Consider the following 19,897-nt stretch of genomic DNA (forward strand, 5'->3'; position numbering starts at 1 on the left):
CCTATTAACCAAAGTGGTGGACCGAGCCCTAGCACAGCGCTCCGCCCACCACGACCAGGGGCCCTCCATCTCAGCCATGCCACACTCGGAACTCCCCTCAGAGTCCTCAGGCATTCAGGAACCCGTCTCCCCGGCCCAGTCCTCCATGAGTGGTTATTCTTCACCACAAGAGGAGGATCAACCTGGGATCTCTATGTCAGAGGATGAGGAACTTCCCCCTGAGCCCCCCTCAGGGGGATTATTTAATCCCAACCGCTTCCTCACGATACTACGCAAGGCCACAGCCATTGCGGACATGGGGACGGATCAGTTTTCTCAGCCGCAAGCGACACCGGCCACCACATCCAGACCCGTATTCGTAGAAAAGGTGACAACGCAACACCATATACCTTGCCCCGCCATTTTCCTGAAAGGGATCAAGAAGCCATGGGACTCTCCCGCTTCCTTCCCATCAGTGAGTGGTACGGACAAAAAATTATACAGCACTGCCACAGACCTCAATGAGGCCTTAGAAATTCCTAAAGTAGATGAAGCCTGGACCCCCTTGGTCTCCCAGACAGCCATGGCTGGGGACCTAGTGGAGGCCCTTAAGGCAGATGACAAAAAGTGGGAACAAGCCTTTCGCAAAACCCACCAGACAGCGGCATGGGCCATCAAAGCAGCCACCTCGGCCTCCTTTTTTGTCCGGGCCACCCTCATCTGGTTGCAACAACTACAAACCATAGTTCCTATGGAGGACATACGAACACACCAGGACCTGGCTAAGATGGTAGCAGCCACGGAATACGCTGCAGACGCAACGTTCCAATCGGCCATTTTTTCATCCAGATCCATAGCATCCAACATAATTGCCAGGAGAATGCTATGGCTAAAACACTGGCAAGCTGACACCAAGGCTAAGTGGCGGCTAGCGACCGCCCCTTACTCAAGCAACGGTCTGTTTGGGGAGGCCTTGGACCCCTATCTTGTAGAGAACAAAGACAAGCGGAAGGTCATGGCACACTTGAACAAAAGGTCAGACAAACGTACCACACCTTACTTTCGTAGGCAGTCCTTTCGTCAACCGACAACCACGCCTATCAGTCAGGCACCCAAGCCATTCACTCCCAGGCAGAACAAACCGTACGGCCGCCCCTACGACAGACCGGGGTTCCAGCCCAGACAACAAAACCAGTCGAGACGACCCTTTCGTGGAACGGGTCGTCCGTACCGGAAGACAAAATGACTCCTACATAGACCTACCCATTGGAGGAAGACTAGCTCACTTCTTCCACCAGTGGGAGCAGACCTCCACGGACAACTGGGTACTACAAACCATCCAGTCCGGGCTGTCCCTGGAGTTCCTGGTCACACCCCCAGACCGACTCATCAACTGCTCGGTCTCCAGGAACCCCACCAAACGCAAACTCATGCAGGAGGCCATCCAACACCTGTTGGACATTCAAGCAATAGAACCGGTCCCAGCGGAATACAGAGGCAGAGGATTTTACTCCATCCTCTTTGTGGTTCCAAAGACTTCAGGAGGATGGAGGGCAATCCTGGACCTAAAAAACCTCAACCGCTACATCACATACAAAAAATTCAAGATGCAATCCCTTCAGTCCATCCTGGGAAGCATCAGAGAAGGAGACTTCCTGGCATCGATAGACCTCACGGAAGCCTACCTTCACATCCCCATCCACCCAAACCACCGCCGGTTCCTACGTTTCTGTTACGGGGGAAAACACTTCCAATACAGAGCTCTCCCCTTCGGTCTATCTTCGGCACCCAGGGTATTTACCAAGATACTAGCAGCGGTAGCCGCCAAACTGAGAAAAATCCCAATACGCGTCCAATGTTACCTAGACGACATACTAATCCAAGCAACATCCCTACAGACAGCTCAGGCGGACGTAAGGACCGTCATTCGCGTCCTCCAATTACACGGATTCTCAGTAAACTTTCAGAAGAGCCAGACAGTTCCCTCGTCCAGGCTGCTGCATCTGGGGGCCATGATAGACACAACCAACTGTATGGTCTATCTCTCCCAAGACCGGGTGGCCGGCATCAGGGAACTGGCTCGCTGGGTTCACAGGCAACGTTCAGTTCCGATACTAACACTTTCCCAATTATTGGGCAAGATGGTATCGGCCATAGCCATTGTACCCTGGGCCAGGCTCCACCTACGGGAACTACAGTGGTTTCTGCTCCCGTACCAACGGCAGAACACCAGCGCATCCAACCACCTAGTCAGGGTCACGGCACAAATCCGCAGGGCGCTACGCTGGTGGTGCTCTCGGGCCGTGACCAAGGGGTCACCCTTCAAGGAACCAGTCAGAGTTACCATCACTACAGACGCCAGTCTGTATGGTTGGGGAGCCCATCTGGACTCCCGGTTTGTACAGGGACGTTGGTCCGCCACGGATCTGAGAAACAACATCAACTGGCTAGAACTCAGGGCTATCCACCTAGCCTTGCAACAATTCAAAGACAGAATCAGAGGCCACCACGTTCTAGTCCTAACAGACAACGTAGCAGCCAAGGCGCACATCAATCGGCAGGGGGGGACCAGATCAAAAACCCTGATGACAGAGTCACGACTCCTATTCAGCTGGGTAGAGCCCAATCTGAAGTCACTAAAAGCGGAACACATATCGGGGGTCAACAACCAGCAAGCGGACTTCCTAAGCCGCACCACAGTGGACCCTTCGGAGTGGGGGCTACACCCGAACTTGTTCCTAGACATCTCCCGCAAGTTCGGGTACCCGATCCTCGATCTGTTCGCATCATCAGACAATGCCCAGCTCCCCAGATTTTACTCTCGTTACTTCAACCCGCGAGCAGAGGGGACGGACGCTCTGAGAACTCAGTGGCCTCAGGGTCTGCTTTATGCCTTTCCCCCACTACCACTCATACCGGCGGTCATCCGAAAGCTGATTCAGGAGCGGGCAGAAGTGATCCTAGTAGCACCATATTGGCCACAGAGACCGTGGTTCGCCGACCTGATGAACCTGTCTCAGTCGCCCCCATGGAACATTCCCCCTCATCAAGTGTCCCTACACCAGGGAACCATCAGTCACCCGGAACCCCAATGGTTACAACTGACCGCCTGGCACTTGAGCGCCAGATAATGGCACAGGAACTATTCTCTCCCGGGGCCATTACCATAATTCAAGCTTCACGCCGTCCGGCAACAAACCGCATTTATGACTCCACTTGGAAAAATTTTTGCCTTTGGTGCAGGGAACGGCAGTTTGACTTACACAAACTCTACATCCCTCAGATAGTAGATTACCTCTTGGAGGGACTAGACAGAGGCCTCGCCCCCGCGACCATCCGCAGGCAAGTGGCGGCCTTGTCCACCCTCCTCACCTGCACGGATTCGGTTCCCTTAGCTCACCACCCCAGGATCCGCGCCTTTATCAAGGGCGCCTATAACACCAGACCTCCAGTAATTCACAGGTACCCGTCCTGGGAACTACCGCGAGTCCTTCACGCACTCACTCGGTCACCATTTGAACCATTGGCGACCGTTTCCTTGCGACACCTGTCGCTAAAGGTGGCGTTCCTGATTGCCATCACATCGGCCAGACGAATTTCGGAACTGGCCGCACTGTCAGTCAGAAACGACCTATGCATTTTCCACAAGGACAGGGTGGTCCTTAGGTTAGATCCTGCCTTCATACCGAAGGTGAATTCACTCTTTCACAGGACACAGGAAGTAATTCTCCCAAACTTCTGTCCAAATCCAACACATGACCGGGAGCGGCAGTGGCATACATTGGACGTCCGCAGAGCCTTGCGGCGTTATATAAAGCGTACAGAACCCTTCCGCAAATCGGAGGCCCTATTTGTGTCCTTCCAAGCGGGCACCTTGGGGCGGAAAGTTTCCGCGGGCACCATTGGAAGGTGGATCCGAAGCTGTATCGCAGAAGCTTACAATGTATCATCCCTGCCGCCCCCAAGTCATCTCACAGCCCATTCCACCCGAAGCGCTGCAACTTCGGCGGCATGGGCTACCCAGGCGTCAATCGAGGAAGTTTGCAGGGCCGCGACATGGTCCTCGCCTTCCCCGTTTATACGACACTACAAGATAGACCGCTTTGCATCGGCGGATGCCTCCTTTGGTAGGAGGGTCCTCCAGCAAGTTGTCTCAGAGATCAATCTACCGGCCTTATCTGTTTCCCACCCCTTGGGACAGTGAGGCTTTGGTACGTCCCATCCATGGATTATCCATCTCCTGTACTGGAGAAGGGGCGTTGGTCTTACCTGAACGCCTTTTCTCAGTACGGAGATGGATAATCCACACCCACCCCAAGGCCAGCAGGCCGCTAGTAGGGAGCTGAGAGCCAATACCTCGTCAATCATCAGCCAATTCGCCCTCGTTAAGAATGGACTCCACAGGAAGTGGGGGCGTGTCAAGCTTTGGCTACTTGGTCTCAAGAGCAGGCAGACAGAGAAAACCCATCCATGGATTATCCATCTCCGTACTGAGAAAAGGTGTTCAGGTAAGACCAACGCCCCTTTTACAAGGCATATATTTATTTCACTGAATTTTTTTTTTCTTTCTTTTCCTGTATACTTATTCAAGTATGAAACTTAAATAAGCATAAAAATTAGTATAAATAAGCTATTTGCTGATAGCTATTCTAGCATACTATAGCAAAAACATCCAGTGAGCATCCATAATTAATTGAAGTAGTTTGTTTAATATTTCTGCTGTTTTATTTTATCAGATAAAACAGATAATTATTCAATTTTTTTGTCAAAAATTAACTTAATGAAAATCCTTAGAGTGTACCGACGTATTCAGAATGAAACATATATAGGTTCTGATGAAGATGAATAATAGCTATATCAAACAACATTTGTATTAGAAAGTGATGGTTAATTGGATCTTTTTAACTAGTGATATGAATAACTGAATTGGATCATTCTAGTTAAAAATCATAATTTTAACAGGCCTGAGTACAGTATGTCAAATCTGTCCTGTTTCAAATTGTTGAAAGTGTGGGCTGGGTAGACATAAAGTCTTCCTTGAATTTTGAGATCATGCATTACTGTATCACAAACAATTGCTACATTCCATTTCCTGAACCAAGTGGGATATTGCAGGGACCAGAAAAGCTGCTATTCTAATTGATTTAAATCTTTCAAGAAAAATCAGGACTGATAAATTTAAAACAGAACAAAAATGGAGCTCCATCTCTGGATATTACTTACAAATATAGGTGAGACTTTACAGCTACAAATGTGAAAGCCTGAAAAAGAATGAGTGTAAAAATACACAGACATAGATACATCTTCAGACTTCTCTCTATAGTGCTTCAGATTTTTTAAAATATTCAACATATTACAGCAAATGAGGAAGACAAATATACCCGGATTCCACATAGCTTTTCCTATTAAAACTGTTGGGAAAATATTTAATAAGGCAAAGTCTTTAATATTAAGTTTGGTGTGCAAGTTGTGACTGTGCAAACAAACAGACAGGGATGACTTATGGAAAGCATTATCTGGGCACAAACTCAGTAATTAATAACCAGAGCTGAATCTATGCTAGCTATACTGAAATATTTATTGTGCCTTTCGTGGAACAGACTCCAAAGTACATTTAGTTGCTCTTACAGTGCATCATTAGTATGTAAATTGCTGCCCTATATTTTCCTCTACTCCCGAAAAAGGCACTTATACCATTTTGGAATTTGAAAACTGATCCTTTAAATACATACTCTCATCCTCATTTTGTTTACCTCTGTAACAAAAATTTAGTTATACAAATTTATTGTTGCATTAGATCAGGGGTGTCAAACTGCTGGTCCGCAGGCTGGACATGTCATGAGGAAACCGCGCCCTCCCCATTGCCGACAATGAGGAAAAAGCTCCGATACGTCGCACCACGTCACATAACATCGCGAGTTTGACATGTCTGCCTTAGATGGATCAATGATGGCCAATATTTATTGTAGGCAATGTTTATCTAGGTGGAAAAGCTGGATATAAGTTGGATGAGGATATTATCCCATACATTGATTCCTTCACAAGAAATCAAACTTGATAATAGTTTCTGCCATCTAGCAGAGAAGATTTCACTGTTGTGGAATATACAGGTAGTCCTCGATTTACAAATGGTCACCGAGTGTCCATTCAAAGTTACGACCCTTCCAGAAAAGGGGGGAATTACAATCCAAATCCAAAGTTCTGATTCTGTCCCCCCCCCCCCCGAATGTGGTCATGTGCCCACACTTCAGGTGCTCGCCAATATGGCTGCATTTGTGAATGTACCACAGTCGCATGATGATTTTGCCAAAACCCAGCACTTCTGGATTTGGGTAAAACCGTGCAATATAGAACAGTGGGTTCGCTTAACAAATGCTGCATTCATTTTTTGACTGCTATTTTCACTTAGCAACTGCTGCAAACCCCTCCCCATAAAATCGGATTGGTCAGGCTCCATTATGGCCATCACTTGGGAATTGCTGTGCTATTGTCAGGTGCAAAAGGCCCGGTCCACGTATGAATGTTTAGTTTAACTGATTTATTGCTATAAGTTTATACACAGCAATCTTCTCAGCTAATGGTCAGCACGTGGTTATAGTTAGATAAGGATCAACAGCAATCAAGGAGGAGGGCTTAGTTTATTTATGTCTACATAATGATTCTATCTGATCCTGCCTTTTACTCCTCCCTCTGGCTCTGCCAGTCCTTCTCTTACATCTATAGGCTTTTACCTATTACATATCTGTTGCTTATCTATTTAAAAGAAAATTTTAAAGTGTGGAATTTCTCTCTCTCTCTCTCTCTCTCTCTCATAAATTAATTCCTTTTTCCATTGATCAGTTTTTCCAACAATTATTCAACAGTTGGTATCTCTTCAAGCTAAATTGCTCCATTTATGGTACAACAAATGCTTTCTACACAGGTAGGCAGAAATTTAGGGTTCGGATGACTGGTTTGATCCAGTGGAGTCCAGTGCAAAATATACAGTACAAAAGAATTCTCCAATTTAACTGACAGACCTCAATGGAAATAACATTTCCAAATCAATTGCCTGTTATCCCACACTTTCATATCAGCAGAATAATCTAGGGTACAGATCTCCAAACTCTTCATTCACCAGTCCCTTCGTGAAATTCTAGATTGTTCATTGACCCCCCCAACATTTATTATTTGTAAATAATTACTAAATACTATTTTAACTAATAGTATTATGAAAACAATAATCTTTAACTCCATCAAACAACCACACCTGCTTATTCCAAGTTCTTGGGAAGGACTTGATAGGTGGATAAAAATGCCAAATCCAGTGTAAATATACGGCTGACTGTGACCAGTCATCATCAGAATAATATACCAACCATAATAAAAGACATCTCCAGGCTGCTTTCGTTGATGGCTGACCATCCAACCCTGGATAACACTGTCTTGTCTCTAGCCACCTAAACTTCAGGACTAAGGACTGGCGTGAAGCTCTGTTGGGACTCCAGTTCTGCAGTCTCTCCAATTTTGGGGAACCCTGGCCTGGGTAAACAAGTCGGACATTTTACTGTGAAAATTAAATTATAGTCATACCACAGTATTCGACTGCTTCAAAACTCATTGAATTTGGTACTTGATACGTTTTGAAGCAAAAATCTTGTCTCAATAGTCATTTTTCTCTCTATGCTTGACGTGCAAGGTAAACTTCCTGGCATTGGCTGTCTTGTGACTTGCTGTTTCTTCCAGCCGAAATAAAGAGTCACCTGGTAAATCAGGTGACTCATCCTCCCAGAACAAATTAGCAATGAGTACCAAGGTGCCATTGTGTGGGAATTAAATACATTTAGTAATCTATTGCAATTCATTCAGAGAGCTACCATTATGTTTTTCAGCCCACAGCAGCTTTACATAACCCACTGAAAAGAGGAAATTCTTCAGTATTTACAGGGAATTATATATTTTTTAAACAATTCTATAAATACATTGTGGTACGAGATACTCAAATTGGAGAGATTATAGACTTGCTTCTTAGCCCTCTTTTTCTTCTCGGTAGTTCTACAGCTGGGTTTATGAGCCTCATTTTCATTTTTTCCTCTCTCTAATCTGCTCCTTGGGAAAACCATTAGCAGTTTTATTATTTCTGATCTACTAATTTAAAAATCTTAACGTGAGGCATGCTGAAATCGTATGGCTGATTTCTGGCAGGTGTAGTGTCTGTCTGTTTTGAGGGAGACAGTGATGGCTACATTAACCTGGTAGCATATCCGTATGTGGAGAGCGAAACCTTGGAGCAAGATGATACACCAGAGAGGGACCAGCCACGTCGTAAACACTCCCGCAGGAGCCTCAACAAATCAGGCAGTGGTAGTGAGCATAAGGAGGAGAAGGCAGGGCTCACTTCTGAGACCTCGGAAAGGTACTGGCTTGTGGGGTTTTGGGGGGGGGTTGTTTGTGGTTGGTTTCTTTTGCTTTCCTTCTAATGGGTAATTAAGAGGCCCCTTTTCTTAAGCATCCTCTTGGATTTCTTTTAAAAATCAAAGATCCATGATAAGAGATTGGCACCGGCTTTCTGGTGTGGGATGATTCATATATATATATGAATTAAGCTTAGCAACCCAAATGTTATTCTGTGCTGTAACAGTTCTTATATTGCAGGGCTTTTTACCGTCATTGTCATATTATGTTGTACCCACAGCATCCAGGACACAAAGAGCCTCAAGAGCTTCCATTCAGATGTTCCATTTCAGATGCTAGATGGAAATAGTAGTGTTAGTTCTGAGAAGATCAGCTTTAACCCGTGGAGTTTGCGTTGCCACAAGCAACAACTGAGTCTCATGCGCTCGGAGTCTAAGGAACGAAAGCTCTACAGTATCCTCCAAGTGGCAAAATCTGCCACAATATAGCGTTTTACAACATGATCACTTTTACACAATATCTGTGGATTCTAACAAGGGTGTCTGCTTTTATTCTTCGTATAAGGTATTGACTATAATGGTGCAAATAGTTCCCTGTGACATTGTTTTCTTCTGGCCATTTCCAGTATTCAGTCACGAATACTCAAATATTAGTTCTAAGAGGGCAAATTGACATTCTTCCTATCTCTTGGTGGCCAAGTTGTACGTATAGTACAGTACTCTTTTCCTTCTTTGAATTCTTTGGTCTGTCTGAACATATGCTCAGTGATAGAATGTTCTCTAGTATTTCAGTAGAAATCAACAGAGAGCTTCAAGAGATCAATTCTCCTTGACCAGCCTCTCAGAATTTCTTTTGCTGGAGAATGTGGTGCATCATTTCAAACTTCCCTGTGTGCTTGACTTGAAAATGGGGACCAGACAACATGGGGATGATGCATCTGAGGAGAAGGCTGCTCGGCAGATGAAGAAATGTGCACAAAGCACCTCAGCTACACTAGGAGTCCGAGTCTGTGGAATGCAGGTACTGTATGAATCGCAAGCAAAATGTGGCCGCTGGCCTCTTCCTGTGTGTACGAAGCATTGGATATTGTGCCAACTTCTGCAGAAACCTGGAATCTCTTCCCCATTTTTGAAAAATGGTCCGGCCAGAACAGATTTGGGGAACAGGGTATGCGTGGAGAGGAAAGGATAAAAAAAGGATTGTATTAATAGAATACATACCACATTATTTCTCCTAAACCAATCACATATTTTTAGAGTTATTGGAAGGCATATGAGCAAATAGTGCAAAAAACTTCAAGCTCTTTTCATCCAAGTTCAGCCTTTCAACCCTTTGTGAGTTAAAGGGCAAACCTGAAGAAGGAACGCTTGAAACCACTGAACAATGTTCAGATCTCAGTGGGAGAAAAGAATGACAAATCCTATGTCATTCGTGGCGAACCTATGGCACGGGTGCCAGAGGCGGCACTCGGAGCCCTCTCTGTGGGCACACATGCCATTGCCCCAGCCTCGCCTCCCTCCACGACCCCCCCCCCCGAGCGTGGCCCACACGGAGCAGCGCAGCCAAGGACATGGCAGCCAGCCAGCATGCAGTTGATGCTGCGGGGCACAGGCAGAGGGTGTGGCCACCATGGCGCTGCGGGGCTGCCTGGGCAATCTGCAGTGGGCCCTGGAGGCAGGCGGGGTGGGGCAGGGGTGGAACGGGGCGGGGCCAGTTTTTGGGCACTCGGTCTCTAAAAGGTTCGCCATCACTGTCCTATGTGAACTAGGAGTTGTGGTGGCCCAATGGTTAAATGCAGTATTGCAGGCTAATTCTGCTGACTGCCAGGAGTTCAATCCTGACTGGCTCAAGGTTGACTCAGCCCTCCATCCTTCCGAGGTTGGTAAAATGAAGACCCAAATTGTTGGGGACCATATGCTGACTCTGCAAATTGCTTAGGAAGTGCTGTAAAGTACTATGAAACGATATAAGTCTAAGTGCTATTGCTGTGTGAATTGTCATGGAATAGATCCATAAGGCATGATATGATTTATTTCCAAATAAATATAGAACTGTATTTTTAAGTGGGGTAGAACAGGGTTCCCCAACCCCCGGGCCACAGACTGGTAGCAGTCTGAAGCTCGTTGGAAACTGGGCTGCACAAGCGGCAGGCAAGCATGGGAAGCTTCATTTGCGCGTGCGCGAGATAAGGTTGAGCCCACGAATACATCCCTTTCCCCCCCACACTGCTGCTGTGCACTGCCACCGACACCGTCAACCCTTGCAGCCAAAAGGATTGGGGACCCCTGGGGTAGAGGAATTGCAGAATAATGCAGTGTTTAGCAACAGAGATCTATAGCGTGAACTTCCTTAGTTAAATGAGATCAGTTCTCTTGAATTCTGAGCAGCAGAGGTACTCCAGCTGATAGAGCTCATTTCCCATAAAAGTCATGGGACTTTCTGAAATAACAGGCCTGGTCTGAGATGATAAGAGAATCCTTATTACACTGGACTAGTAAGGTTGGACATGAGGAAATTGCATTCCATTTTGTTTCTCAGGATGGAAAGATGTAACATGGATCTAACCTCCTTTTCTAAGCCTCTTCGCTCAAAGCACCAGGAATGTAGGTTGGTCAAGGTACTACCTCATTGATCTCCCAGTTTAGAGGATTTGGGACTTTTTTTTTTTTTAGCTAGGTATTTTTTATTCCTTACATGCTGGTGCCCCCTGCTGGATGGTAACAGGGTGGGAAAATATCTTCGTTGTAAAACTTTCTATTGATTTTACAGCCAAATTCTGAATTTCCAAGCTGATGTGAATGGCGTGACTTTAAAATAAATTGCTCCTTCTGTAACTTTTGTTTGATTAATGACCTTTGTGGGATGTTTTACTTAGGAATGAGAATGCCTAGGGCAATTAGTTTGAAAAGCATTTAGCTATCCAGTCAGCAGTTTTCTCTGTAGGCTTTTAAAAATTTGTAGCAGGGTTTTACTAATTTCAAGAAAGAGATTGAAGAGGTTTTGTTCCTGTATGGAAACACTAAAGCTTCTACCCTTATCCAATAACTGCTAGCATTATGCACAGGAGACAAAGCAATCTGCCTGGAAATACTTTTGAGCTATATTGTGTTTGATTTAGTGCTCTGGGCTTTTTGGGCTACTTAGTCTAATGGAGAGGAATGCCCTCAGTAATAATTTAAATTGGCAGATTAGGGCACTTCCTTTTTTTTTCTTGGTATAAACTATATTTTGAAGGATTGATCCAATGCTTCTGTTTCCTCTTGCCAGCCCTTATGAGTACTGCCATCTCAAAATGCAAATATTTCCTTGAGCGTCGGTAGAAAATAATAATGGATCAGTAGCACTTGGTTTTCTTACCATCCTAAAATGTGACTATGCTTCTAAACTAATGCACGCTTTCTCCTTGTGTTGTAGGTCTATCAGCTGAATACAGGGCATTATTTGTGCAGGAACAAATATTACGGCAGAGGTCTTTCCACTGAGGGCTTTCGCAGTGCCCTTTGCCAGTACCTGCACAATGGCATAGAGCTACGAAAGGACCTTTTTGATCCCATCCTCAGCAAATTGCAGAGTCTAAAGGCTGTGTTGGAGAGGCAGGCCTCTTATCGGTTCTATTCCAGCTCCTTGCTCATTATTTATGATGGGAAGGATACTCGATCTGAGACACACCTGGACCGCAAAGCAGAGGTGCGCCTAAAACAAGTGGACCTCTCCCCCGCTGACAACTTACAAGATGTCAGCAACACAGAATCCGTCTCCTTCCAGCCCAAGGTGGATGTACGTATGATTGACTTCGCACACAGCACATTCAAAGGCTTTCGGGATGACCCCACTGTACATGATGGCCCTGATATGGGGTATGTGTTTGGACTAGAGAGCCTTATCAACATAATAGGTCAGATGAGGGATGAGAATCAGTAGCCTTGGGCTGGCCAATTTTCTCTCCCAAGGATAGGAACAGACAGGACCCCTACTGGCACAGAGAAAGCAGACTCTTCTGCTTTGAAAATACACTTTGTTTCAATGTATTTGACAAAGGACTTGATATCCTGGATGATCCTGGCAAAATGGTTTTCAGTTTTCACTATCGGCCTGAACTCCTTGTGGGACAAATCAATTCATGGCTCCAGTATAGGGCATTTTGTCTGGGGCTTGGGATCTGTTGTGTATAGCCCTTGTCTTTCAGAAACGTAGAAACTCCCTCCCCCCCCCCCAAAAAAAGAAGGAGTGGGTGTAGATGTTGGGATTCCAATAGTCCACTTCCTTGTCAACTTTCCAACGCGGCACAGTGGTTTGAAAGTCTCTTTTTTGTGTGTGTGTTCAAAATGGGCATTCACATTCAAGCTTTTGAGGCTGATCGATGCACACGATTTACACAGGCCCCACTCTGTTGTTTTTTGCCCCTGAGCAGATGTGAAATAGTCTTCTAGAGGGAACATATAATATATCATTTATCTTCTCCAACCTGGTCCTTAGCAGGTCATCCCAACTGGGGAAATAAATGACCAAAGGCAAACCAGTGCAATGCTTTAATGATTTTGCTTCGCATCATTTTGATGAAGCTTCCGTACCTCCCCAATTTCCTGCAGTTGACTGAAATGATTAATTCCAGGAATACCTAATCAGATGTCCACAACAGTGGTCTTGATGTCTGTCTTCACACGACACTAAGGTAGCTAAACATACTTAAAATACTTTCTGGGATTAATGATGTTTTATCAGGTATGAATTCTTTCCTCTGGTAGACCCAGTAGCCTCCAGCCTCAGTCACACCTAAACCCTGTGATGCTGAATGGTCCTTCCCCTTCCCTTTCAACAGCCTTCCCTGCCAAACTGATATTTTCCACACAGCTTCCATCCACACTAGTGAAGCACTCAAGAGGCAGTTGATGAGAAGTTGGCCTTTTTGTTTTGAAAACTCATTCCCACTGTGGATGGAAGAGCCTGTTTGGCTCTGAATGATGGCCTTCTGGTAAAGAGTACTATCACCCGTGCTTGTCTTCACCTCAGGGAGCTGGTGTTTGCTGGCCTTATTCCTACAGTTAGTAATCTCACAATAGAAAATTTGTAGCTCTTGCAAGCAAAAACACAGCACCAAGAAGTGTTGAACGGACCCTAGAGAATGGTTGCTCTGGTTAAGGCTAGGCCTAGCGGAGATAAATGCACTACTAGACCTCTTGGAAAATGCACTTTGTGGGAAGGGATTTGCTACCGTAGGGAACTGATGTTATTAATATTGAGGACAGTGATCTTGCGGCTCTGTTGTGGACGTTTTTAAGAAGAACTGGTATTTGACTAAAAGTCCTTGTGTAGAATCTGTGCCTCCCTTGGGGTGTGTATGGCCTTTATACAAATACCTGCAAGCATTTTTGGGATTTTTTTTTTTTCATCAAAGAACTTCTGGTTGAGCTTTTTTATAGTGCCAGTACGGACCTGCAGAAGCAAACCTTGCTGAGGCTATTTTGAAAGGCAGGTGAGAGAGTCACCTTGGTGCATTGACCATTCAGGACTAACCTTGGGTCTTGCTTTTTTTTCCCACAAGGCAAAAAGATGTTTGTGCTAGGAAGAAAGTAATGCAGCTCTTCCAGCATTACTCTTGATTCCTGGATCTTTTAAAAAAAATATATTCTGTGAGTTACTTCTTGACATTTTTGTGATTGTGGCACCATATTCTATGTCCCATTTTAGATCAACAGTACCTTTCAAAACATCTGTAAAAATTTGAAGGCTGGAAGGGAATTTTTATCCCTCCAGTTGTTATCAACAAAAATCGATCTAGAAAGCCACTCGACGGAGTTTACTTCCTGTCTAATGATTGCCTTGTTTTAAAACAGATGTGTATAAAATACTTTTGAACTATTCAGATTTTTACACCGCAAGTTCTAGAGCTTGTAAATAGCTTTTTCCCCCCTTTCCTGTTTCAGGTTTTCATAAGACTAGTAATTCTTTTTGCTCAGTGCAGAAGTACAAAAATAGTAAGAATATGTTTTTGTCAGTATTTTAGCATTGTGGTTTGCTTTCAAACAGTGTAAAGCACAGTTTTGTTCTAGAGCAGTAAGCTTTCCAGATTCAAATCTTTAATTTCAAGATAAGCAAAAAGACAGTTATTGTTTTTGGCGAGTACCTTGTATATTTGATATACAAGTACCTTGTATATTTCCTTAAACCAAAAACAGATGGAATTAGTTTATCAGCCTGGGTGCTTATTATACACGTGCCCTTAATTTGTTTTTGTTTTTTGCAGAGCTTATGTATGAATGTGTACATATGCTTCTGGGCAGTTTTATCAGCACTAAAGTGGTTGGGAGAGTACAGGCAAAACTGTGTAAGGAAACATTCATAGGAATTATTAGGAAAAGATCCAGATTATCAGAACAGGTGAATTCAAGTAGACTTCATCATACAAATTAGATTTAAGGCATCCATCCCTTTTGGCATTTGGCAAACCCATCTTCTGCAGCCTGGCATTTGCTTTGAATTGAAATTACTTCTGTAGGGCGATAGGGCCTTCTAAAAGGCACCGAAAGGTATACAACAAATCCAAAGATAGAAAACTAAACATTTGCCTTCCTCAACTTTCCTCCACATGCCTTGAGAAATGTGGTAGTTAGTTCAAAAGTGCACCTTTCAAACGAAAGGAATATTCTAGGTCTCTGGTAGCCCTTCTGGAGTTGTGTTGTTAAATAGTTTATGGATCTCTTATGCGTAACTGCCAAGTAGATGTTCCTGTTGGTGCTGTTTTACATAACAACTGTGGAACTTGGTCCAAGAAAGAATATGTCCCGTGGTAAGTAGGCCAGAGATGCTTGAATGGACATCCAAGGTCTCTCTCTTCCTTAAACCAAAAACAAATGGGATTCAATCTACATAAAACAAAGTTAACTTGTCCTATGTTTTTTTCCCTATAGCATTAGTTCATCTTCTGTTTTGTTACTGTTAATAGGCTAACATAATCAGTAAAGCAAAATGCAACATTCAGTGTTGCAGCCAAACCTCTTTTTTTTTTTTCAAACCACAGAGGCCATTGACCATTGATGGTAATCTGCCACTTCTCTGTAGGTTCTACCTCATGACTGAAGATAGAATAACACAAAATAGTAATCAGGATTTTCATGCTACTTAGGGGCGTTGTCCCTGAACTGGAAAGCTCTATTGCAGATGCTGTGGAGATATCTGAGGTAATTTGCAGAGATAAAAACAAAACTCTCCGTATGACATTTGGTGGGCTTTTTCAGTTGCTGTAAAGCAACTTGTCCTTTTCTTCCCGTGGTTAAGCCCGGGGTATTGATATTTCCCTTGTATTTTCTAATTCATCAGAAAACAGGAGTTTACTCGATCCAATATTAAGATGCACAGAGGGTCCATGTGAGAGTTTGAACCTGCTTGGTAAAGGGGATGCTGATCAGGAGAGCTGTATTCAAAAAAGCCATTTTGCATGCATTATATACATTCAAGTCCTCTTTTGAGGACTTTTGTAAATAAACTTTTCAGTCTGTTCCTTCTGGAACAGCAGAGTCTGTTTATTGCCCTTTACGGTTTGCTGATACTTACGTCCAATAGTGATGGCTCTTATAGCAGGATTTTGCACGTACTGTGTAGTTGCCTTCATATAGATGATGAATCAGCTTTTCAGCCTTCCGGAATACATAGCCAGCTCTCTTTTCTAGCAATACATAGGCACTGTTAGCATACATAGGCACGGTTCTCTTATCTTTCTAATAAAGGCCAAACGGGAGTTCACCATTCAATTTATTTTATATGGCTGGCAGTTATTGCCATGGAAGTGTCTCTTCCTTTCCTCAACTAAGGTTACTACTCACCGTGCTTTTTATCAATGTTTGATCTTGTTCTGTTAAGTTAGCTTGTGCTCTTTCAGTTTGAACGGGTGCTCTTGACCGACACCTTTTGTAGCCTGGAACTGCTACGTGATCTGTTTGAAAGATTTGTTCAAATATTTCCTCTTGAGCTGACCTTTGGAGAATCTTCCGTCTGTGAGTCCAAGGAAGATCTCCGTGTCACGGAGACCATATTGCATTAGGATTCCACGCTCTTAACCATTTTTTGCACCTTAAGAAAGCTGAAAGAAGAAAACCTTTCCAAGTTTCTGCTAAACGCTGGTAGAGACTGAACGCTAGTTTTGATTTCGGTAGCCTTATCCTTTCTGCAGCTACGTTTCCATGTGCATCCTATCCTTCCACAGAGGACCAAATCAGAAAGTGAATGCGAGTCCAGTTGCCTACTTGCTGCTCACAGATTGAATTTGTCGGTGTTGCTTTAAGAGGCCCAAAAGAAGTTTCCACTGGGGAAAAGCACTTTCGCTAGCCAGCTAAGATCTAGTTTGGGAGCTACACCCAGCAGCTTGCTGCAAGCCCATGGCACCTGACAACGCGACACGTTCTGCGGCTCTGGGGATATAACGTGGAGGTACAATCTGTGGGTGAGAGTTGCTCTAGCGCCAGGGCAAAGGATCCTGCTTTATTGCTTGCTGGAAAAGGGTCTCAACAGACAGTTTACCTTTTAAGCTTAAAAAGAGGCAAGCTTTATTGCTTTCAGGCTTCTTCTTTTTTTAAAAAAAAAAAAACCTCTCTGATTGAGGGGAGGGGGAGAAAGACTCAAGGCTTATGTATTTTGCTTGCTTTACAGTAAGTCTGGAAAGAGTCATTCATCAGGTTCCGGCTTTGGTTGTATTTGTACTATTACTGCATGCTTATCTCAGGAGCAAACTATCGTTTTTTATACTTTTGAGAAGTGTAGGGGCAGAATGGTCTCTGTGAGAACTGCTTTGAAAGGGAGAAAATGTTACATACTGTGAGAGCAAGGAGCAGACCTGCACCCTAGGGAGTGGCTCCCGCCTGTCCCTTTCGACTTGCCTGGGAGGGATGCTGCGTCATATTACAAATTTCTAGTATATTTCCCATAGTCTTTATTTCAGTGCTTTTGGGCATGAGAAATAACAGTATCTTAACTCCATTCACTGCACCTTTAGCTCTCCTGTTGTGCATAAAGTCCTACGTGTATATAAATAAAATGTGGACATTTATTGAGTGGCTTTTGTCTTTGTGTGGCTATTTCCATGTTATCAGGCATTATAAACATAACCGCGTCGGGGTTACACACACACACACACACACACACACACACACACACACTCTACCCTGTTAAAATGAACTTATTGCTCAGCAGAAAGTGGATTGAAAAAGGTTTAGAATCGCTGTCTGAGATGATACACCCTAAGACGGCGATGGCGAACCTTTTAGAGACCGAGTGCCCAAACTGCAACCCAAAACCCACTTATTTATTTCCAGGTGGGCATGGGTCATTGGGTGGGCGTGGCTGTGATGGTCATGGCAGATTGGGTGGGTGTGGCCAAGGTAGGTGTGATTACCTCAATGTTGCTTATGGGGAGGGATGCCTGTGGGAGCCGGGCAGGGTTGGGGGAGATCCAGGGGATCTCTGGCAGGTGGGGCAGTGGGCAGGGGGCTTGTCCTGTGGGGTGAGGTGAGGCAAGGCGAGGCAGGGTGGGGGTGCTATTGTCACAGGGCAAGATGAGGCAAGGGCCGGGGCAGTTGCTGCCTGACATCATCGGCCCCTGCACACAGAGACCAGCAAGCGCATGGGTGCTGGGATGCATCCAGCCATGTGGGATCTCAGCGAGTTAGCAGGTGGCTGGTTGAAGAGGGATGGTTGCCACCTCCGGGACATGGCACGCATGCCCACAGAGTCAGCTCTGAGTGCTGCCTCTGGCATGCGTGCCATAGGTTCGCCACCACTGCCCTAAGAAATCCGAAGCAGCTCTTTCTACGTTTCAGAATGTACTTTTCTGTTGTACTTTCTGGCAGAGACACTTCTACACCCCAGCAATAGTTCTTTGTAACAAAAATTGTTGAAAGACTGCTCACTACATATGGGTCCTTTAGACTAGGGAACATAGTTAGAAATGGTTCTTCTTCTAAGCTGTTCAATAAAATGTGCAGCTCAAAATCTAGTTAACCAGAATAAAGATTTTAAATGGATTCTAGAACAGTTTCAAGACAAAACACTAATTCAGTTTTAAACATACGACTCTGGAAACAAGCTTTAATTACCATTTATTTGTTTAACAAGTTCTGTCTATAATTGTGTAGCATTTTGAATTCAAAAAGGGAAAGGCACAGGCACACATGCTGCCTCTGTCTTCACCTCCTTAACAAAAGCTGCCTCTTCTAGGCTCACAGGTTGCTGCCTGATCCCCAGCAAAGTGTACATCTGAATTAAGAAAGCACCAGTAGGTTGCACCGAGTACTTTGAAGTGGGTGTAAACATAATGCCTCTATCTCCTTGCACGGCTCCTGCGTGAACCCAGAAATAGCACCAATTCTTTAGGGAATGCAGAAAGATACAGAATGCCCACTGCAGAGTACCTTTTTGGGTTTGGATCTCAGGTTGCATGTTCTTCTTTCTGACCTGACCTTGAACTGTTCACTTCTATAGACCCCCAAAGAGTTTTTATTTTTAAAAAAATAATTTTTATTTAAAAAAATTACAGAATAAAAACGTATAAAAAGTGCCGAGAAAAGAATAAAGAAATAAGAGAAATAGAAAAGACAAAATATAAAGAAATATGACCAGATCTTTAAAGCTGTTATAAATGCATTCAAAGTTTATCCTCTCTAAGGCTATGTCATAACTTTTTATAATTTATGCTATTTAATCATCAAAGCCATGCAGTCATGTGAAAAAGTAAGTACGCTCTCTTTGAGTTCTATTGTTTTTACATATCAGGACATGATAAAAATCATCTTAGCAGTTCTTAAAAGTACTTACGTACAACCTCACGTGAACAACAACAAATGACATCACACCATATTGTCATTTATTTTGCAAATAGAGCCAAAATTGTGTGAAAAAGTAAGTACACTCTTACTGCTTCCACGTAGAATGAGGCTAAGTAGTAGTCAGGTGCTGCTAATCAAATGCCCTTGATCAATTGATCAGCAAGTGTGACTAGCTCTATAAAAGCCAAAGTTTTAGGGCTTTGCTGGTCTCCAGCATTGAGGTGTGTGTTAACACAATGCCAAAGTGGAAAGGCATCAGCAATGATCTTAGAAAAGCAATTGTTGCTGCCCATCAATCTGGGAAGGATTCTAAAGCCATTCTCAAACAATTCAAAGTCCATCATTCTACAGTGAGGAACATTATTCATAAGTGGAAAACATTCACGACAGCTGTCAATCTTTCCAGATATGAACATCCCAACAAATTCACGCCAAGGTCAGTCTGAGCAAAGCTCAGAGAAATTGCAAAAAATCCAACAGTTATATCGCAGACTTTACAGGCCTCACTTTGCTTATTAAATGTTGAAGTTATAATAGTACAATTAGAAAAAGACTGAACGAGTATGGTTTGTTTGGAAGAGTTGCCAGGAGAAAGCCTCTTCTCTCTGAAAGGAACATGGTAGCATGGCTTAGATTTGCAAAGTTGCCTCTGAACATCACGAGACTTCTGGAATACTGTCAAAACCAAAGTGGGGATGTTTGGCCATAAT

The 19,897-nt window shown here is 44.1% G+C and overlaps 1 protein-coding gene across 2 annotated transcripts in view; it reads left to right on the forward strand.

Annotated features, from left to right (window-relative positions):
* Positions 1–17,418, forward strand: part of IP6K1 (inositol hexakisphosphate kinase 1) — a 32,122-nt gene extending 14,704 nt beyond the window's left edge. Inside the window, exons 3-6 of one of the 2 annotated variants that reach the window (XM_039334056.1) lie at positions 8,164–8,374; positions 8,654–8,826; positions 9,218–9,393; positions 11,788–17,418. In XM_039334056.1, coding sequence (XP_039189990.1) covers positions 8,164–8,374; positions 8,654–8,826; positions 9,218–9,393; positions 11,788–12,294 — 1,067 coding nt within the window. In that variant the 3' untranslated portion in view covers positions 12,295–17,418. The remainder of the gene's footprint in view (positions 1–8,163; positions 8,375–8,653; positions 8,827–9,217; positions 9,394–11,787) is intronic. The other variant, XM_039334057.1, reaches the window with a different exon arrangement.
* Positions 17,419–19,897: the final 2,479 nt, after the last annotated feature.

This window comes from Crotalus tigris, unplaced genomic scaffold, assembly GCF_016545835.1.
Source record: "Crotalus tigris isolate CLP2741 ecotype Arizona unplaced genomic scaffold, ASM1654583v1 scf7180000017625.6296891, whole genome shotgun sequence".
NCBI lineage: Eukaryota > Metazoa > Chordata > Lepidosauria > Squamata > Viperidae > Crotalus > Crotalus tigris.